This window comes from Alosa pseudoharengus, unplaced genomic scaffold (genome assembly GCF_046254945.1).
Source record: "Alosa pseudoharengus isolate Yale_2024_CS ecotype anadromous, Long Island Sound unplaced genomic scaffold, YU_APseudo_1.1 YU_APseudo_1.1_scf_7, whole genome shotgun sequence".
Classification (NCBI taxonomy): Eukaryota; Metazoa; Chordata; class Actinopteri; order Clupeiformes; family Clupeidae; genus Alosa; species Alosa pseudoharengus.
This window is the reverse complement of record NW_027468859.1, coordinates 23893657-23916661: the sequence shown is the minus strand read 5'-3', so window position 1 is coordinate 23916661 and position 23005 is coordinate 23893657. Positions and strand designations below refer to the sequence as shown.

The following is a 23005-nucleotide window of genomic DNA, read 5'->3' as shown; positions in this document are numbered from 1 at the left end:
AACATACATAAAGCTGCCTCTTCCATTGGAACAATTTCTACACAATGTACTGTAGGAATTCCCCTTTACACCAATTTTAAACATACTGGGTACCACTTAGCGCTAAGGAGGTAGCCTACTCAATTCGTGTAATAAATTAGTGTAAACATACTGGGTACCATTTAGTCCTAAGGAGGTAGCCTACTTAACACTTTGAATTCCACGCGGTAGGTGCCTTGCTCAAGGGCACTTCAGCTGTGCCTACTGGTCGGGGTTCAAACCGGCAACCCTCCGGTTACAAGTCCGAAGCGCTAACCAGTAGGCCACGACTGCCCCAAATGGAGACATAGCGTCTTTTATATGCGCTTTACATTTCTGGGTCAAAGGACTTGTGTAAGATAAATATAGTTTTTCTGAGTTTTCATGAGTTTTCGATTGTCATGTATTTCAGTTCTATTTATCATAGAGTTCCCAAAATTGCACATAAGGTGTAGCCTGGCGAGCCAGACCCACATTTACATGTAGGGTCTGGACACTCACCGTTCGCAGTGCTCAGTCCGAGGGTCGGGATAATCAGTTGTCTTTCAAATTCCCTCTGCACGCAATAGGACGCAATACGATATTTGTTTTCAAGTAGCAGGGAATTCAAGCCAAACCGTTGCAACTCTGCCATCAATCATTATGTTAAGCCCAACAAACGACTCTATACACGATTTCAATGCCAGATTTAGTTTCGATTTCTAGAGCTCACAAGTTAACGGAGAGTTGCTAGACTAGCCCTGGCAGCAAATGTAATTTGCTGCCGCTAGGGGCGCGTCTAGATTTCTAGGCTACATAAGGTGTGTTACAGTGTCTATTTTCGTAATTTAGAAAAAAAGCTAAACACACAATATTGCGTTTTTGGCACTCAACGCATGGGAGCAAAAAATGCAATATTACGTTTTTGGCACTCAAAGTGTTAATTAAAGGGCCATTTAGCGCTAAGGAGGTAGCCTACTCAATTAAAGGGCAATTAGCACTAAGGAGGTAGCCTACTCAATTAAAGGGCCATGTTCCTACCTGTGACAACATCACATAATGCAGTACCATCAGCCATTCCAGAACTGCATCAGCAATATCAGAGACTCCATTCTCCATCAGCATAAAATCAAATTGAGTTAGAAGTCATTATTTTAGGGTAAAGGAACTACATTCTGTTGCTTTAAAAGGCCGCATTAGTACCCGTATTCCCTGTTCCAGGTGTGCCCTAATTCCTTTAGCCTGGCCCACACCGGCAAAGACACTGCTAGACCTGAGGGGACACAACATGTCATAACTAACATTGTGTGTGTGATGATTAGCATGCTATACTGTCAAAACACGGGTGAACAGTGCTAATATGACAACCTCAGCGAGTGTTCTGTTTGTTCACTCTAATGCAGACAACAACGTGATTCTGGACATTCCTGCCTACCCTGTGACTGAAGGAGATCCTATGACTCTACACTGCATATCCTGGAACAGTTCCGCCAACTCCACTGCTGATTTCTATAAAGATAATTCACTCCTTCAGAGCCAGACCACAGGAGAGATGACTATCACTGCAGTGTCCAAGGCACATACGGGCTCCTATAGGTGTAAACATTCAGTGCTGGGACAGTCACCAGGGAGCTGGAAGACAGTTATCAGTGAGATATTTTTCAGTCCTTGTTTACTGAAACAGTTGATTATACAGCAGAGCCGGAGTGAGGCACTTAATTTTACCGGGAAATTATGGGGGGGTTACTAAAGTACATTGCATGCCTACTTCACTATCTGTCAGACAGGTGGGGTATGAGTCTTTGGATAGGAGTTACAGTTTTTTCTGAATGCTTAAACACAACCGTGATTCTTATAGCACAATTTCTAAAACTATTCATTCTTATAGCAAAACCACTCCCTGAGCAAAACTAAAAGCACAAACACTGCTTTGCACTCAGTTTGCAATTTTGTAACACACACTTTGCACAACTGGTGGCACAATCCACTGCACAGCACTCTTTTTGCGGAACTGTAAACACAACTTACTGCTTTACACTCAATTTCCAAATGATCAACACACTCCTAGCAAATCTATACACATTATTTACACTATTTACACTATTTTGCCAACTCTCTGGCACACTTTCTCATGTGAAAACTGTTTTAGATAATTAGTTCACTTTGCAATCAGCCTAAGCACTATAAATAAGCCACATGTAATGTACAATGGGTACAATGGAGGGAGCAGGAAGAGTGGGAAGAGTAAGAATTAGAGGAGGCCGAAGAATAGGACGTGGAGGTGAAGAAGTAGGAGGAAGAAGAGGAGGAAGAGGATGCAGAGGTGAAGAAGTGAGAGGCAGAGGATGACAAGGACAAGGGGGTGAAGTTAGAGGAAGAGGACAAGGAGGAGGACGAGGAGGGGGAAGAGGAAGGGTAAGAAGAGAAAGAAATAGCCCTTTTACAGGCAAAAAAATCAGTCTACATGTGGGGTTATTGTCATGTCAGGCCTGGATACGGCATTCCAGAATATATTTTCCCTGGTGCCTTGGACTAGGACATTGCGTGATGTAGACGAAATTTTGAGAGAGACGACACGATGTAGACTGATTTTTTTTGTCTCAATGAAATTGCTATTTTGTGTTTTGACTTGGAAAAACATACTTGTGTTTGTTTTGATGTGTGTAAATAAACACCAATACTTGAAGTTTGGATCCCTGTATGTTTACAGAACTATGACACAAGTATGACCTCAAACTGACATAGTCTACCTTGTGCACAGAGAAAGCAAAAGCCAGATGTGTTTTTTATTCATACCATCAGTGTGTAGTTGGCACATTGTGTGCTTATTATTGTGATGGCTTGTGTTTACTGTTTGATACGAAAACACAATTTTTATGAATGTGTGAAGAGTTAAGCAAGGTGTGTTGGCTTTTGCAAGAGAACTACAATGTTTTGCTGATTGGGTGAGAGGTTTTCCTATTTGTGTGTAGAGTTTTGCAAAAAAAGCCATAGTTACAAAAAATGTGCTTAAGCAATCAGAAAAAACTGTAATAGGAATACACACTGTTGCTGGCAATGGAGTCATGTAAACATGTCATGTAATCTGTTGCTAGTTTGACATTTTTGATTATTCTTGCATGTGAACTTTGGCAGCCTGGTAGCTACCTATCCATCATTGACCCAGATAGCAAAATCAGATTGGCAGATAGCGGACCGCTGGTGGTATACCGCCAGTGGATTGCCCCTAGTGGTCCACCGTTGGACGACTATTTCTTTAAATTTAACTTGTCATGAATATTAAGAAAAGACATGAAATGTTATTAAAATGATATTTGGAGTGTAACTGAACAAATGAAAGATTTTAGACCAATAGTGGCAAAATATTGGGCCATTTGTCTGCAACCCGCCAGCGGACCGCCAGATCTGCGCCCAGTGGGCCGAAAGTAGTCCGCCAGCCTCTTGCTATCTGGGGGACAACTTATGTTAAGAAGACTTTGACAATTTTGGGAAAGATTTGGGAAAGATTCTTGAAAGATTAACTAATGCCCCCCATTTAAGCTTTACTCTACTCAAGACTACAATCTTTCAAGAATCTTTCCCAAATCTTGTCAAAGTCTTCTGGTGTAAGGATGGCTTTAGGCAAAGTAAGGCTACTTTATGTCTGCATAGCATAGGCTACCCAAGCTAGGCAAGATAGCTTCTACCACATCAACAGTGACAAGCCCAGTAAATGCACACTGCTCCCGATTAACCACTGTGGCTCTGTTATACAGTAGTCCTCTTTTCTCTAGTCTGTACATGTCTAAAATATACAAGTGCTACAAATAATCAGACTAAACATAATGCGTTTGTTTGTGTGTGTGTGTGTGTGTGTGTGTGTGTGTGTGTGTTTCAGTCCGTAATGGTCCCTCCTCAATATTGAGCATCAAACCACAACTCATGATATTTCCACACAGCTGGGTAACTGAGGGGGACTCAGTGACCCTGGCTTGTGTGATTGGGAACACCTCCTTAAACTGGACATTCCTCTGGTACAGAGTTGTTCCCTTCAGCAAGGACTTGCCTTATGTTGGCCTGAGACAAAAACATTACTCTGCAAAGCTCCTCCCAGACAGCAGCAAAGGAGCTGGACGCTCCTACACTCTCAGCCCTGCTGCTCTTCAACACACTGGGTTTTATGTGTGCAGAGCAGAGGGAGGAGATCCAACCTATCAGACAGGTTTCAGCAATGTTCATCCTCTTTCGATTAGTGGTAAGTAATCATTTCTAAATGAAAGTTTGAGTTTGAAAGCTTTGAGAGTCTTAAGTACACTATATTCGGACTAGCTTTCCAGCATCTGTCTGCCTGGAGAAATCGCTCAGGACCTGTGTATGTCATGTGTGTTTTTAAGTACCTCACTGGTTGTCTAGTAACGGGTACGCTGATGTTTCTCACCGCTGTGAGTGAAAAATGTGCTACATAAATAAACTACTAAGCTAAGCCAAAATCCTTTTAGGCAAGTCCCTCCACTCGTCGGCCATATTGCAACACTTTTTGGGCACTCATCGGGCATCCTATTCGGCAGAAATGCGCGTGCGCAAGGCTTCACGACACCAACCTTGCTCCAGCGGCGAGTTCACAAGACATGATTGGCACAATCTCTTCACATCACACCACATGATTGGCACAATCTCTTCACATCACACCACTTGATTGGCTCAATGTATTCACATGTCGACGTTTGGTGAGGAAGGTGTTGGGATATGTGTAGACAACGTTACAAACTAACCCCATGCACTTCTATGGAGGATTTTTTGAGTGCTGTGTCTCATTAGAATAGAAAGTCTCTGGCTAAGCACTTTTCAGCCTCTGCACAATCTGCACTTAAGTCTGTCAATGTAAACAACTCTTGCGCGGATTCTGCTTCTTGCACACTTTTTCTTTTCCGTTAAGCACTTCTGAGGGTACAAGGTAAAACAGCATATTGGTTGATGTCAGTAGTAGGCCTAGGCCATGTTTACACGTACATGGTTATTTTGACATTTCCCTTCGTTTGTGATGTTCCCTTTGTTTACACGCAAACGGAAAATTCGCCTCTGAAAACGATTCTTTCTAAAAACTCCAGAGTGTAGATTTGGGAAAACTTCGGTTGCACGTTTGCATGTAAACTGACAAAAACGGAGGTTTAACGTCAGGTAGGCCTATGCGTCAGAACTTGCATCTGCGCCAAAAGTGCAACCTACATTTTCATTTGGCTATGGTGATCAAGGATGTATTCAGAGTAGCAGTCACATTTTTGTTGGTGCAAACTCTTTTCGTCTGTTTGCAATTGCAAATACAGTTTAAAAGAGAAAGAGGAAGTGATTTGTTGCTGTTGCTATTTTCGGGATTCTGATTGGCTAACGTGGGCTTGAGCTTCTTGTTACACTGCCACCTACAGGTTTGGCATGCTCTTGAGGGCATATATACATGGGTTAGTGTAAACGAAAACATTTCTGAAAACTGACAGGTGTGCACAATATTATTTTTGAAAACGGAGAGGGTGAAATGTCAGTTTATGAAAATAGCCGGCCAGGTGTAATTTTTTTGTATTTTGCACCAGGAAGTGTTGTGTTGTAAAACACTAAACTTGGATCATGTTAAAGTGTGGTTGTGCAAACTGTAAATTTAATCAGGTCGCGAGGTCTGACTCACCGTCAGTTTGACTGTTTTCTTAGTGATAATGGCATTCTGTCTGGCTTACCATACCACGCTGTAGTACGGTGGTTAAGCCGAGGTGCCGTACTCAAGCGTTTCTTTGAACTACGAGAGGAAATTGGACAGTTCTTGGAGAAAAAAGGCAGACCAGTAGCAATTTAAATGCCCGGAATGGGTGCAGGATCTGGCCTTTATGGTGGATAGCCTATTACACAGCACCGCCACCTAGCCTACAAAATTATTTGATCTGATGTAACCTAATCGTATCAGTTGATCGTATTGCTCATGCACTGCTAACTTATGTTTGTTAAATTCATTTTATTTTTCATACATTTGAACATTTACATTTTTAAGGCAGGATGTTAACTTTCTTCATAGCTCCCACTTGAGTTTAGTGTGGTGAGTTGGTTCAGGTGGTCAGATGTAAAAATGTAGGCCTATCCACTCAACTATAAAAATAAACCAGTTGTTAATGAGAGTGAAATGCATTTTATTTCAATTTCATTGGCCTCTCTGTGTAATAATCTAATATATCCCTTGTGATTATGTAGGCTACAAATGTAGGCTGAAGGGTAAAGCATAGCCTACTGAAAAAAACTAAGCTGGAGATTTGGAGTTGTCAAAGGATGTTTTGCAATGATTTCACTGGTCCGGCCCACTTGAGATCAGATGGGCTGTATGTGGCCCCTGAACCAAAATGAGTTTGACACCCCTGCTGTAGACTGACACTTGCAGTAGAGAGACTGGCATAACGATAGCATAATTGAATCAGAGACAGAAGAATATAAATGATAACTGTTGCTCAATAGTGCAGGCGTCTGTGCAAGTGTATGCATGACTTCGGCCAAGTTGGAAAGAAGACTTAAGTGAATGGCAGAACGTGCGCTGGCTGAAAAGTGCTTTGCCACTTCACACCTCCCCAATTTGGTGCTTAACATGCCGAAATTGCATTATGTTTCTTTCCCCCCATTATTGTGTCACAAGGTGGCATATATCCTGACATTACTTTAGTTATGAGGATACTTTATTAAACAGACAAACAACAGCATGTTAAGCACCACATTTGATACTGGCATGTTATTTTGTAAAGTTCTTTGAACATGTAGCCTACTGCCAAAGCGTGTACTGTAACTGCCTCCATGGCACGTAAATGACAGATTTAAGTCAAGTGTAGAAAAGTGCTTAGTTGCGCATTTTTCCTGACTTATGCACATGGGAGAATTTGCCCCTTCCTTACTTATTTCTTTCCTGTATCTCAGGTCTGTCTTCTCCAGCCTCTTTGGTCATCAGACCCAACAGATCCCAACATTTTGCAAATGGCACTATTTCTGTGAGCTGTGAGTTGCAGAACAACTCTACCAGGTGGAAGCTAAGATGGCAGACAGGACAATATGAAATTACAGAGTGTCCTTCCGGGTGGACTTCAGAAGAAGAGTTCACATGCAGCACCAGACACCTATCCCCTCATGACACTGGGCTGTACTGGTGTGAGTCTGAATCTGGACAATATAGCAATCTTGTCCACATTACTGTGACAAAATGTAAGTTAAGTTACTTTATTTGCCCTCTGCATTTAAAGGGACACCAGGCAAGCCTGATAGTTTCTCTCTACAAAGCTCCCCCTTGCGTCTGTACGTGTTGATACGTGTGCGAGCCCTCGCTCGGTCTGAAGCTCTTTTCCTTTTCTTTGCATCTTCTATCAAGGGTTTTCGCTGCTTCTTCGCCGGCTCTGCCTTTATACACACGTTTGCAACAATCACTAGCGTTTCGTTAGCCTGCCTCTGTGCTGGGGATGCAGGATGCAAACTGATCCTGCTTCTCGCGATGTCTCAGACTTCGTGAGACTGAAGGTCGGCGGGTAGGATACACCGAACTTGCAAACGGGATATTCTTCCTACAGGTAGTAGGGGCGGGCGAGAGAGTCTTAATTCGCCCTGTATTGAGTCATTTAACCATATACCGACTTACGAAGATGATTAATTAACACGAAAACGTTACCTGGTGTCCCTTTAATAAATGCGGAGGCAGTGACACACACTAGGAGCAATGAGCTCATCATCAGGAGCACTCACACATTAGGAGAACACATACGCACCTGAAGCTGGAGCCCGGGGAGCAGTTGGAGGTCAGGACTCAGGAGGTCCTCTGTAGATGTGGGAAGGTGCTGTATTACTCCCCCCACCCAAATGTTTTCTCCCAGTTAGGGATAGAAATGGCCACCCTTTGGTTACAAATCCAATTCCCTAACCAGTAGCTATGGATGCCCCCGTAAAATAAAATCATTTTGTATTCATCAATGACATATAGGGCCTTACAAGCAGGTAGCAAGATAGCCTACAATTTAGCAGTGATTATTTGGTTATTGGTGTCCAAAACTATTGTCAAACATTAGTTAATTGTAACTGTTCAAATCAGAACATAAAGAGGGAAAGGGGCAACATGATTATGTTTTTACACATAGGAGAATACAGAAGACATGATATAATTATCACTCGTCTAGTATTTGAACTTCAACTACAAAACAGTCTAGTTACTTACACTACTGACTGAAAAGGTGTTACAATCAAAAACATGGAAAAAGCAACACATAAAATAATATTATTAATTATAAAAATCCTAAGGATATTCATCCAAGGACTCATTGTTAAGGTCTCGCCAATTTTTAGATTTCTTGACGGTGCACTCTAGCACGATAGCTGTGTAGATCATGCACATTTCACTTTAGATCAGGTTTTTCTTGGTCAGTGGGGTTATCAATTTTAGTGGCGTTAAAATAGTACATTTGTGATCATGCACCTGACCACACCTAGTTTTTTCACTGACACGCCAGGGGTGTTCATTTGTGTTCACTCTTATTCAGATAACACTGTGATTCTGGAGAGCCCTGCCCACCCCGTGACTGAAGGAGATTCGTTAACTCTGCGCTGTTTATCTCGGAACGGTACCTCAGTCAACGGTGCTGAGTTCTATAAAGAGAATTCACTCATCCAGACCACGACTACAGGAGAGATGAGCATCCCTTCGATCTCAAAGGCACATGAGGGCCACTACAAGTGCAAACACCCAGAGCTGGGAAGGACACCACACAGTTGGGTCATAGTCATCAGTGAGGCACTTTATTAAACTACTACATGTATCAGTTTATTCATAAACATCAATGTTTACTCGTGAACGTCTTCCATTTGTTTTTTCAGGATCTCCCATCTCAGTGTTCAGACTGGTCAGTTCTCTAGTGGTGGTCTCTCCATATCTGCTGGTAACCGTCATGCTGGTGGTCCATTGCTTGAAATCTAAGAGTAAGACAACTACTACTTCATATTTGGTTGACAAAATGATTGGATGCTTCCACACAGGATCCAGTATACTGAATGAACAGTGAACAGTGTTGCAGTTGTTGAATTTCTGTCTTCTGTCGTTTTGCAGGTCGATCCAAAGTAGATGAAGACAAGGGAAAACATGAAGTTTCAGAGGCCGAAACATGCATATAAAGCTCTTCATGATGCAGCACCCCGAAACATGTATATAAAGCTCTTCATGATGCAGCACCCCAAAATATGTATATAAAGCTCTTCATGATGTACCACCCATAGATATTAGAAAGCTAGATACTGCATTGTCCGTTGAGTTCTATTAGGTAGCATCATAAGCGTGGCCGCAATATTGCTGGGGCAACTCTTTTACTGTCTTTGGGCAACACTTGCCAGGAATCAGAGACATCTGTCTGATTTCCAATCAGAGACACGTTTCTCCATTGGCCTCCAGTGATTGTTGCCCCCACCAAGATGGCGTCGCTATTTACGTACGTTCTGGAGCCCAATGCATTATCTAGCTTTCTAATATCTATGGTAGCATCTTGAGACATGTATATAAAGCTCTTCATGACTTAACACCCACTTACATTGTGGATTCTGTCTTTTTATGTCCCTTAAGATACCTCTTAGATAACTAAACATATATTTTAGCCAATTAGTAATATTTTACTCTTTTGATTGTTTCTTATCTATGTTTTTATTAATTTTATTATTTCATATCTTAGTTATTGTTTTTCAAAGTGGTTTATAATTATGACCGCCGCGCAGCGAAGCGGCGGTCAAATAGGTTTAGTCAGATTTTTTTTTTTTTTTTTTTTTTTTTTTTTTCTTTTTCGCATGTCCAAATTTCTGTCAATGATTCCCGGGACACTGAAAGACCGGGGTAGACGAAACTTGGTGGGCATGTAACCCCATATGGATAGCATGGAACCATCGTTTTTCGTTTTGATCTGTAGCCCCCCCGCTGGACTGCACCCCCCGAAAGGAGGGTAGGGCAGACACAGTTTTCTGTGAATATCTCGAGAACCGTAAGGTTTAGGAGGACCATTTTTTTTTTGTATGTTGATCTCAAGGGGCCATGTCAACCCATTCCATAACCACTCATTTCATGTATAGCGCCACCTAGTTAAACACAAAAAAGTAAAAATGAGGTGTTGTAATCGCAGGTATCTGTGACCTAACATAGTCAAAACTGCACGAAATTGGAAGTGTAGGATCATTATGACACCCTCTGAATGCACGCCAAGTTTCGTGGAATTCCGTTCATGGGGGGCCACACAATAAATTCATTTATGTTACTATACACCAACTGGCCTGTAGGTGGCCGGAGACAGTTTTCTGTGAATATCTCGAGAACCGTAGGGCCTAGGAGGTCCACCTTTTTTTTGTATGTTGATCTCAAGGGGCCATGTCAACCCATCCCATTACCACTTATTTCATGTATAGCGCCACCTAGTTAAAAATTAAAAAGCAAAAAATTAGGTGTTTTCATCACAATATCTCTGGCTGACATGGTCAAAACTGCACGAAATTGAAAGTGTAGGATCATTATGACACCCTCCGAATGCATGCCAAGTTTTGTGTACTTTCGTTCATGGGGGGCCTTACAATAAAACAATTTATGTGTACATTTAGTGACGTACACCAACAAGGATTCCCGGGACACTGAAAGACCGGGGTACACAAAACTTGGTGGGCATGTACCCCCACATGGATAGCATGGAACTGTCATTTTTCGTTTTGATCTGTAGCCCCCCCGCTGGACTGGACCCCCCGAAAGGAGGGTAGGCCAGACACAGTTCTCTGTGAATATCTTGAGAACTGTAGGGCCTAGGATGACCATTTTTTCCGTATATTTGCCTCCAGGGGTCATGTTAGCCCAGTTCATGTGCACACATGTGCACAAACAGATACACACACACACATTCACAGTAATCATGACACATACTCACACAGTAGACATATGTACGCTTCCATGCACAGGCACATACGCAGGCACGCACACACACACACACACACACTCACACACACACACACACACACACACCCACACACATAACATAAACATAACACAAACAATCAAGAATTTCTCATAATTATGAACAGGCAAGATGGAGGTGGGGTTGTATAAAATGAATTTTACATGTGAAATCTATGAACTAATCATGTTTTGGTACTTGTTGTCTAGCAGATACCAGTGAGAATTGAGTGTGGATAATGCAATTTAGTGAGACAGTTAGAATCATATAGGCCTTTCAGCGTGATTTCTTTTTGTGGAAAAAATGTGCTGGACTGGGCGGTGGTCATATTTTGTACCACTCTGCAGTACATCTAGTTTTTTTTGAATTTGATAAAATATAATATTTGTTTATTGCTCTTGTTTCACAGAACTTTCGTATTTTTAAGTATTATGATATTTACTTTGGAGCATTTGTTACACTTGCTAGATTTATCATAGTTTAAAATGTAAGTCAAGGCATGTTATGTTATTATGACCGCCGCGCAGCGAAGCGGCGGTCATATAGGTTTAGTCAGATTTTTTTTTTTTTTTTTTTTTTTTTTTTTCGCATGTCCAAATTTCCGTCAATGAGTCCCGGGACACTGAAAGACCGGGGTCCACCTTTTTTTTGTATGTTGATCTCAAGGGGCCATGTCAACCCATCCCATTACCACTTATTTCATGTATAGCGCCACCTAGTTAAAAATTAAAAAGCAAAAATGTAGGTGTTTTCATCACAATATCTCTGGCTGATATGGTCAAAACTGCACGAAATTGAAAGTGTAGGATCATTATGACACCCTCCGAATGCATGCCAAGTTTTGTGTACTTTCATTCATGGGGGGGCCTTACAATAAAATAATTTATGTGTACATTTAGTGACGTACACCAACAAGGATTCCCGGGACACTGAAAGACCGGGGTACACAAAACTTGGTGGGCATGTACCCCCACATGGATAGCCCCCCCGCTGGACTGGACCCCCCGAAAGGAGGGTAGGCCAGCAGGGTGTCCGCGCGGTAGTAAAAGGTAGTAAAAGGTAGTAAATAGAATCTACCAAAATTAAGGCCCTTGAAAGGTAGTAAAAGGTAATAAATGCAATTTGACTTGGTAGTAAATTTTTCATCACCACCTCAATATGAGTTTACATTTTTTGCTTAATATTTGTGTCTACATGTTTTAACTTCATCTTGCCTAATTAAAAAATATATACTGTACGTGCTAACAGGACCTGAGTGAGTCGGAGTCGATAGCAATGACGTAGAAGTAAACTGTGTAGAGTTCCGTGGTTGACAGCCTATCAGCGACGCCAACAAACAACATTTTCGCCTTTTTGCTTCAGTTGATATTACAGGATGCAGGGATGCTTTTCGGCGACTCTCGCGTTTTTCACGTCATCTAGGCCCTACCGCAGGCTACCAGAGCAGCGTTTATCATATGGGCCTGCTGGTCCGGTGTCCGGTGCTTCTGTCACTCATCTAATAATATTTGTTCATGTAGCAAAGGAGCGGTAGATGTAGGCCTAGGCAAGCCTATCACTCTGATAGCAGCTAAAAAAATATAGGCTACACTCACTCCGTTAGGAGGCAACTCTCTCAGTTTACACTAGGCTACTTCAGCTGGAAGTTTTAACAACTGTGGACTTGACTAGTGTAAGCTTTTGTTCAGCTGACGGTAGCGCTGCCATCTGACTGTGATCATCTAGAACCGTGCAATAAAATTCCATCTATCCCATCAGTAACAAAGTTCGTACTAGTCACTGACATAGTAACCGACAACATTTTTTTAACGTAACCTAGACCTAGTATCTAATGTTACGGATTTGCAAGAAAACGAGTGAAAACAATTCCTTAGTTTTAACCACGCAAGTGCGCGTGTCATTTATTAAAACGGTAGAAAACGGAATCAAAGACGGTACTGTCCAACAACAAAACCAGCATGCAGTTTAAAAGTCCCGTTATTTAAAGTCCCAGACATTTAAAGGGAAAGCGATCACTCAAGACAGACCTACACCACAACTGAGTGATGAACGTGAAATTCTTTGAATAGCCTACAAAACACTGCATTTAGATGACAACTGCGTGAAGAACCACGCTAAAGTTAATGGCGAATTAAGTTTATGGCATTCACATTTAAATCATTCAATAGCCTATGAAAACTTGATCAGTTAAATTGTTCTCATAAAAGGAACAGCAGGCCTACAAAATATTCCAAATAGGCTAGTTTTATTGCAGTGACAGAAAACTGCAACATATGAGTTTAAAACCATGTTAAATTTGAAAGCATCTAGCTAGTGACAGGAGGTTTTAGGGGGGGAAAGAAACTCTGTAACCTACTTGATTCCACAGTCAATGTTCAGTATTTGGCCTATAATTTAGCCTATAATATTGGCATTTGAATCCATGAAAACTAACCAAAATCTATAATTTCCTATCGACAACAGACAAGTAATGCATCGAATCGCATTGCTACACATTTTGAAGTATTGAAAAGAATCAAATCATTGGCTTAAATAATCTATATTTTATCAAATTGTGATTAAACTTGATTTACACTCCTTACCTACCTACCTAACTGTTGTTTTGGGAAGTATTTATCATCCAAGCATCGTGCATCCATGCTGAGTAATGCAATGAAATCATAGTTTTCAATTTTGCATTAGTAAAGCAGTCCACTGATGTGCATGTTTTCACGGACTGCTTTGTGTCAAATGTGCAACAACAATACTAATAATAATGGCTTTATATATCCATATAAATAGATTTCTGGGCCTATCCTTAGACTGGAGTTGTTTTTTTTTTTTTTTTTTTTTTTGGGGGGGCGGGGTAGTCGGTGGTGTTTGTTCTTCATTTTTCACCACACGTGTTTGGTGTTTTAGCGTCATTTGTGCCAAGGTTATCATTCACCTTATTAGGGCTAAGGGCTGGTTAGGATAACTCAAGGGCTAGGGTTAAGGTAAGGACAACTGAAACTGAACTCCTCGACACTACAAAAAAACATTGTCATTGACAATGACCATACTTAATGATCACAATTAGAAATTATTAGTCTACCTAATATTTATGATTTATACCTTATAGCAAGTAGTAAGTGGTACCCCCCCCCCCCCCAAAAAAAAAGGGCTGCTGCTTGATGTCGTGTTGGTAGTAAAAAATATTGTGGAGGTAGTAAAAAAGGTAGTAAAAAGTAGTAAATTCAACTCTATGATTCCTGCATATACCCTGGCCAGACACAGTTCTCTGTGAATATCTTGAGAACTGTAGGGCCTAGGATGACCATTTTTTTTTTTATATTTGCCTCCAGGGGTCATGTTAACCCATTTCATGTGCACACATGTGCACAAACAGATACACACGCACACACACACATTCACAGTAATCATACGTATGACATATACTCACACAGTAGACATATGTACGCTTCCATGCACAGGCACATACGCAGGCACACACACAAGCACGCACACACACACACACACACACTCACACACACACACACCCACACACATAACATAAACATAACACAAACAATCAAGAATTTCTCAGAATTATGAACAGGCAAGATGGAGGTGGGGTTGTATAAAATGTTTTCATGTTTTGGGACTTGTTGTCTAGCAGATACCAGTGAGAATTGAGTGTGGATAATGCAATTTAGTGAGACAGTTAGAATCATATAGGCCTTTCAGCGTGATTTCTTTTTGTGGAAAAAATGTGCTGGACTGGGCGGCGGTCATATTTTGTACCGCTCTGCGGTACATCTAGTTTTAGTAATGACAATAACTGCGCTGCAAATAACATGTTGCAAAAAAAAAAGCAAAATATGAAGTTACTCACTACAATTTTTTACTCTCACTCCAGTATGTATTTGTATTTGTGTGAGTACTAGAACTTCTACTTGAGCCATTATAATAATAAAGTAACATTAAGCCATTATAATAATAAAGTAACATGACTTTTACTTGAGTGCTGTTTGTTTACTCCACCTACCAGTGGATGTTCTAAAGCAGTGTTTCGTAACTGGTGGATCGGGACCCAAAAGTGGGTCGCGGAGCTTGTGGTTAAAAATAAATAAAAACATCGCCAATTTAACATGCTACCTTATCAGATATAATATTGGACCTTTATTTTTGATAAACTTTATTCGTAGCCTATATCAGTCATTGCCATGGAAATAAACAAGTGGTAAACGCAAGTAGGCTGCTACTCTGAATATCTGAAGTAGGCTAGGATATGGATTCACTTAAATTGAGTATCAGTATCAAGGCTATAGTCTAGTCAAAGGAGATAGTGAAAGCAGGAGGAGTATGTGAAGGTAGAAGAAGGGAAATGGAAGAGCAGTGATTGTTTGACTGATTGATTGTTGTGAAGTTGTTTCAATCATCCCGGCTCTCCCTATCTATCATAATATAATCCCTATAATCGTAATTTTATATTGTGCCACCTTTAACTGTGTGTTAGTGTCTGGTTAGTGCAATGCTGCCCTCTAGTGACAGTAAGGCACTTTGCTTCATTGGTGACTTGTTCATGTCTGAAGCAACGCATTTGCTTCTCCTGCTCTGTGTTCCGATTTTAATCCCGCTTGACTTGCTGAATCTCAATTCAATCGGACACATAGCCAGTTGTTAAATGTTTTTTTTCCCAGTTACATTATGGTCATACACAGTAAAAAGCGACGCTTTTGTGTTCCCCTTTGTGTTTACTTTTTATACACCACTTGGAGTCATTGGTTTCATTTATCACATTTCATAATCACTGATTACTACTAAAATTCTTTAGAGGAAACAAATTCAGAGAATTTGTAAAGTTATAACATTGTAAAGTTCTAAAAATATAATAATAATAAAAGCTTTGCACAACATCTTTGGGCTGTGATCTTGTCACAGGTTAGTTACATATACACACTTTATTATGCATTTGTGTCCTATCCTTGTCTTGAGAGGCAAACTGATCTTATATTGAGATGTCTAAACACTTACTTAATAAAAGTAAGTGATATGTGACCCTGTTTAGATCTCACCATTAGATCACAGTGTTAGAAGTTTAGAAAGAAAAAAGTATTTTAAATATAGGTAAATGCTTGCTGGATTGTAAAAATACTCTAATACTGGCAATGATGTGAAACATTAAACACGGTAACCCTTACAGAAATGTCAGGTTTCTGGCGAACAGTTGCGGTTACCTTTTGGCAATGTTACAGCAAATCTGCAGCAATGTCATATGCAAATTAGGTTTGTCACCAGAAGTTCATTGGAAGTTGCCATAGACCTCTGAAGTTCGCCTACAAAAAAGATCCAAAACGGCCATCTTTGCCCATATAAGGAGATCCGGTTGTTAATTGAAGCTAACTACCTATGGCAAATTGCATTGCAAGTTAGCTCTGGGGTAGCAAAAATCTAAGTGTGCCGCCTTCACTTATCGGAGATCACAGTATCCACTCGAAGGCAGAGGACAAAAGTGTGTTCAGGAAAACGTCTGCATTTCAGACTTTTTCATCCCCACGAGACTTTAACAGGTGCGATTATTCAAAATCCCCATGTTATTTTCCCATAGGAAAAATCGCCAGATACCGGATGTCAAAGATGGCAGCTTTTTTGTAGGCGAACTTCAGAGGTCTATTATTGGCCAAGTGTGGTGGCAAATCACCGGCAAACAGATTTGCCACTAGTGACAAACTTCTCATCGTTGCCAGAACTTTGTTGGAAGTTTGCCTGTAGCGGCCAACATTAGCAAACTTCTGGCAATGTTTTCTAGTGAACTCATTTGTTTCCCACAAAATCACCCACAAGTTTGCTGCAAATCTGCCCCAAACATTTCATTTTTGTAAGGGAATGGACAAATAATGTCAACCAGGTCCAACAGCATGTTCTCGATTTAAACAAATACAAATATATATGGTTGCTAATTAAGTATATCACAATGTGTGTGTATATATGGATATAAAATACGGGTCAATAAATGTCTCAAAGGCAAACAGTTTATTTATCAAACAACAAAATGATATTGCACATCAGAGGAAACTGCACTGCTCATAATTAGAGTTTGAAGAAGACCTCTGCTTTGCCATCCTCTCTGGCATCAAAGAACTGGGAGTAATCCTGTAAATGATAGACAATTACCAAAAGGAAGACAACAGAGTTTTATCACTGATATTTTTTTTTTTTCAAAACACGACTTTCTTAAAATAGAAAAATAATTCTGCTGGTGAAATTTTGGGTTTAAATTCCAATGGTCAAAATGGCTGCCTTGGTAGTAGTAGTTTTGAAATCCTTGGCAGCTCTAGTGTTAAACAAATACTAATTATCAAAAGCATGCCTAAACAAGTTGAAGATAAAATGTCCAGGCATGCAAGTGAAAGATGATTTGCAGCACCACTGAATACGCTTGTATATACTGTATATTACAATACATTGTAATGTAAAATAGTTTTATACAAGGGCCTCTGCATTTATCCCATCAGTGAATTAGTGAACACACAGAGCACACAGTGAACACACAGTGAGGTGAAGCACACACTAACCCAGAGCAGTGAGCTGCCTTACAGTGGCATTTGGGGAGCAGTGAGGGGTTAGGTGCCTTGCTCAAGGGCACTTCAGCCATGGATGTGGGCATGGTAGAGCAGTGCTCAACCACTTCCCCCACCCACATTTTTCCTACTGGTCGGGGATCGAACCAGCAACCCTTCGGTTTCAAGCCGAAGCCCTAACCAGTAGGCCACAGCGGCCCCCTATTGATTAGATTTGAATGCATTTGTTGTTATTCTACTATTGTCTTGATGGCTTGATTGCTTATTAACAGGCTGTATGCTTTTTTTGTGTGTTTTAATCCAGAAAAATACATAGGCATCACTGTAATTAAGAAGCAGTTAGGATGTAATGATGAAATACTTTTCAAGTCACTCTATTAATGAGTCGCGCCTACTGAGAGAGGCCAACACTTGTCAGAATGTCTCTCAGGTTTAACAGAGGGAGTGTCACAGTAAGAAAGGGTCCCGCCCTGAGGGATCTGGCATCATGTCTTAAAGGGAAAGTCATCACCTATGAAAGGTAAGGTAAGGCCACATTCCACACACACTCAAAGAGCCGTGTGGTGTGCTGGGAGTGTCCTGCTGTGCTAGAATTCCAGATACACCTGAATGGTGAGAATGACTGGTAATTATGTCTATATGTGTGTGTGTGTGTGTGTGTGTGTGTGTGTGTGTGTGTGTGTGTGTGCAAGTGTGTGTATGTGTGTGTGTGTGTGTGTGTGTGTGTGTGTTTACTGAACTGCACTGGGTGTGTGTGTGTGCACTATATAATGGTATTTGCTGTTTGGGGTGTGCTGTGTAAGTAATCACCTGATCACAGACTCTGCACATATGATGTAAGCCAAACAAGAAGAAACAGCCACAAGTCGCTTCCACTCATACACTATAATGCAGTGAGACGATGAGGGAGCTGATCTCATCTAATGCAGTGAGACGATTAGGGAGCTGATCACATCTAATGCAGTGAGACGATGAGGGAGCTGATCTCATCTAATGCAGATCTCATCTAATGCAGTGAGACGATATGGGAGCTGATCTCATCTAATGCAGATCTCATCTAATGCAGTGAGACAATGAGGGCGCTGATCTCATCTAATGCAGTGAGACGATGAGGGAGCTGATCTCATCTAATGCAGATCTCATGTAATGCAGTGAGACGATATGGGAGCTGATCTCATCTAATGCAGATCTCATCTAATGCAGTGAGACGATAAGAGAGAGATGATCTCATCTAATGCAGTGAGACGATGAGGGAGCTGATCTCATCTAATGCAGATCTCATGTAATGCAGTGAGACGATATGGGAGCTGATCTCATCCAATGCAGATCTCATCTAATGCAGTGAGAGGATGAGGGAGCTGATCTCATCTAATGCAGTGAGACGATATGGGAGCTGATCTCATCTAATGCAGTGAAACAATGAGGGAGCTGATCTCATTGTGCCTTCGATGCCTTCAGTACAATAACAAACTGCCTTCTTGCTTTACTTCAAAGTGCTATACTCTTGCTATAGAAAACAACTCTACATATAAAAATTCACTGTCCTTCTGACAAGGATGCTCTTGCCCTTCAGTGAGAGTAAGACAGGAAATGAGGGGATGTAGTAGTGGGTTAGGCCATGATTGTGCCCAAATATGGCACATTTGATTTTCTCAGAACACATACCTGTGCATGCCCGTAACAGTGTTTGCATGGTTGCTATGCTAGAATGTAGGTAACAGAACAATTCCATGACTGACTGGCATTTGCAGAGCATTTTTAGATGGATGTGGACCTGACCGTAGCTTGACTGCAACCCTCTACAGCACCAAGCTGCCTGACCTTTGACCTTATGTTTGCTATAAGCAGCAGTAGTGTAGTCAGGTGGTTGGGGGTCAGGGGGTACTCACCCCGCAGTAGGCATCCCCGTTGAAGACCTGTGGGGGCATGGCGGTCTGGTTTCCCACCCGCTTCCTCATCTCATCCTTTATACTGGTGTCCTGTGTGATGTCCACGGCCTTGTACATGATCTGCTTGGCATCCAGATATTGGAAGATCTCCGACTGCTGCTGCTTCAGCTGGAAGGTGGAGGAATGATGATAGTCACATTAGAAGAGAGGAGGGAGGTGGAGGAGGGATGAAAATAGTCACATTAGAAGAGAGGGGAGGTGGAGGAGGGATGATAGTCACATTAAGAGAGGAGGGGAAGGTGGAGGAATGATGATAGTCACATTAGAAGAGAGGAGGGGGTGGAGGAGGAGGATAGTCACATTAGAAGAGAGGAGGGGGAGGAGGAGGGATGGCAGCAGTCACATACAATTATTGGTAGTTGAAATGATGGGAGGAAAATCTTATGATAAATTATCAACAGCACAATGTATAAGGGAGGCATATCTTGTATTGACAAGAAAAAGACTACAATACTGTTTCTACTTCACAACATGCTTTCAGCACATACGAGATAAAATAAATAAATATAAATATAATATAAAATAAATAACATGTACGAGAACAGCTTTGAGTGATTGAGTGTTGAGTTTGATACCAAGTGAAACAGCTAAGAGAGTGAGCCTTAAGGCAGTATTGACAAGCACACAACTAAGAGCAGTGTTTCCCACAGAATTGAATTCTATTTGTGGTGGTAAGTTGGCAGAATTAACTTGAATGCAACAGTTTTTTAACAAATTAGTGCAGCGTGATTATGATGCTAACCATATATAAGTACAATTTAGTAAAACCTGGAAAATCATTGTGTGGTGGTCAATATTGATATTGTGGTGGGCCGCCACAAATAAGTCAATGTATGGGAAACACTGTAAGAGAGTGAGCCTTGAGGCAGTATTGACAAGCACAAACTAGTCTGCAGTATATCTTTGTCACCCCTATGTTGCACATAGAGGCTGTTGCTTGACTACACTGGGAGAGCTCTTTGAAAGGTATTACTGAGCCAGTGAGCCAGTTAAGTGGCTGAGAGTCAGGTGTTTGTATGTATGTCTGTCTCCCAACCACTAGACAAGTAAAACACACAACCTCCCTATCCAAAAGACACCCAGTGAACCAGTCTAGACAGTTTGGGGCACACCTATCCGACAGATTGGAGTGAAGGAAAATGAGTTGGGTAGCCCAAGGGGGTGATTTTATCATCAGGCATCATCAGGGCCAGCTACAATCCAGTTTGAGTCAATCATTCAAGCACAACACAAACTGTACAGCTGCCATACACTCTTAAAACAAATGTGTTGAACATAACACAACTTGTGTTGTTTTTAACACATATCTATGTCTAGATATAGGGACAACACAATTTGTGTTGTTTCTAAAACTTTGCTTTTGTTACTGTGTTCACTCTTACAACAAATATGTTGAAAATAACACCACTTGTGTTGTTTTTAACACATCTCTATGTCCAGATAGGCAAAATAAAGCTTGTGTTGTTTCTAACACATTCATTTTAAGAGTGTATAAAAAACAAGATGCATCAAGTCAGTCCTTGAACTTGGCCTGAAGTAGGCTAATGGCATCAACCCCATTTCATGTGGTTTACATGGTGGGTGTGCACAAACAGCAGCCAGAATTATGAGGTATTTCAACCTGGTCATTTGACAATGCTATAGGGTTGGGCAAACACAGACTCACTGATGAAACCCCAGCTTAACGCAGTATCTTTTACAAGCAATCCCTCCTCTAGCTATCTGTTTTGCGGATCCATTAAAAGATGCATCTAGCCTCTATGTTCAGGCTGGACGACATATGAAAAAAATGAGCAATCAAAACATTTATGGGCTCTTTAAAATGATGGTTGTAAGACCTTTAGCATACAAAGATCATTTTTAGCACATGGAGCAAAAACAGTTTTTTTTACACATAACCAGGGCCATAAAGATGACCTGCACCTGAGAGAATACAGTATGCCCCACAGCAAGCCTGCTGTTACAAATGTAAGCATTACTGACTAGCTATCACAAGACTAGGCTCATGCAAGCAGGGACACCCATCCATCCATCTGTCTCTTTAGAGGTCCCTGAGCATCCTAATCAGAGTCAAACAGAGTTGTAGACTGTTTATTTGCTTATTGGCACTCATCTTTAAAGAAGTTCAGTTCAATCAGCCACTCAAAAATAATAAAGGGGGGAAAATATTTGGACTTAAACAACCACTACCAGAGAGCAGTGACTATACATGCAGAAAAAATATAAGAAGGAGACATACGAGTCATCTTTTAGAAAAGAGTGGCTCACCAATCCTACTGAGAGCCTGAATGAACTGACTGTGACCAAACATCTTGTTGTGTAGCAAGTGGCCACACAGCCTTACTGAAACACACAGAAAAATGACAAACAAATAAATAACAACTGAGTTACAGACCTCCCTGGAGCCACTGACGCTGCTGAAGTAGATTGTGAGAACCATGTTTGTAGAGGAGTTTCACGACGACTAGTGCAGAGTTTCAAGATTCAGTGCAGCTTTAGGCTGGTTGGAATGGGATGGCGTGGCGTGTGCTGAGGTGTGTAAGCTTGTGTGTGTGTGTGTGTGTGTGTGTGTGTGTGTGAGTAGGAGCAGCAGCCAGGTGAGCAGGTTTTGACATGGCTCACTTGGGAGGCCACACCTCCACACAACTTGCAAGATCCTTCTTTGGTTATACCTCAAGGATAGCTAGGCTACAACACACACACACACACACACAGACATGTCTGAGCTTGGCGTATGCGAATGTAAGACTGCATAGGTGTGGACTCAATTGATTTCCCAAGAGTTACAGATTTAGTAAAAATGAAACAACTAATTGGGCCCTTGCACTCATCTGGTTTTAAGGCATCGTCTGCTGTAACTTTGTTTAGGTCCTATAAGCACTCAAGTATAATTTGACTCAATTAATGTGTGTTTTGGAATATATTTTGATGATGACAGACTCAGATAGATAGATAGATACTTTATTGATCCCCAAGGGGAATAGAAGATAGACTCTTTAAAGACCAAACAAATTGATCAGTAATATGATTGATAAACATTCAAAATAGTAAATCATTTATTGTTAATAATTGATCACTAAAATCTAGCAAATTGAATGATTCCCTAATAACAATGAATTATCAAATATTTTTGGTGATTAATCTATGAACTGAAGCGGGCCTTTTCAATGGCTTATTATTGTTAAGAGCTTAAACAACAACAGCAACAAAATACTAATATATGTTGGAATTATTGCAACTTTGTAAGTGCTTTCCCTGAATTCAATCAATCTTTTTTTTAATTTTTTATCATATAGTGCCTTTAAATGCCATTAAAAGTCACAAATTTGATTTAGAAAAGAATCCAATCCAATTTTTTACAAGAGCAGAACATTGGCCCATGTAGCCTACGCAGAATACCTACGATTGCATTGATCTAAAAGGATAAAACACGTAATAAATTAAGTTTACAATTATTTACATTACATTCACCACAATAGCAGTGCATACATTCGTTCATAAGATAGCCTATGTCATTTGAGTTCTAGCAGAGAATGTCTAATAAGACGGGCTCTGGTTCTAGCAACAC

The 23005-nt window shown here is 40.9% G+C and overlaps 2 protein-coding genes across 2 annotated transcripts; one reads left to right on the top strand and one right to left on the bottom strand.

The window, feature by feature from the left end:
• Nucleotides 1-1422: 1422 nt before the first annotated feature.
• On the top strand, nt 1423-9538 carry LOC143109450 (Fc receptor-like protein 5). Its single transcript, XM_076272186.1, has 6 exons — nt 1423-1646; nt 3875-4231; nt 6916-7197; nt 8517-8762; nt 8851-8952; nt 9080-9538. The coding sequence occupies exons 1-6, from the start codon at nt 1454-1456 to the stop codon at nt 9142-9144; spliced, it is 1245 nt and encodes a 414-aa protein (XP_076128301.1). The 5' UTR covers nt 1423-1453; the 3' UTR covers nt 9145-9538.
• Nucleotides 9539-16925: 7387 nt separating this feature from the next.
• On the bottom strand, nt 16926-22014 carry LOC143109402 (SH3 domain-binding glutamic acid-rich-like protein 3). The gene is made up of 3 exons (XM_076272115.1): nt 21833-22014; nt 19378-19545; nt 16926-17060 (listed from the first exon to the last, which is right to left on the bottom strand). Exons 1-3 carry the CDS (start codon nt 21875-21877, stop codon nt 16998-17000), a joined length of 276 nt encoding a protein of 91 aa, XP_076128230.1. The 5' UTR covers nt 21878-22014; the 3' UTR covers nt 16926-16997.
• Between the last annotated feature and the right edge of the window lie 991 nt (nt 22015-23005).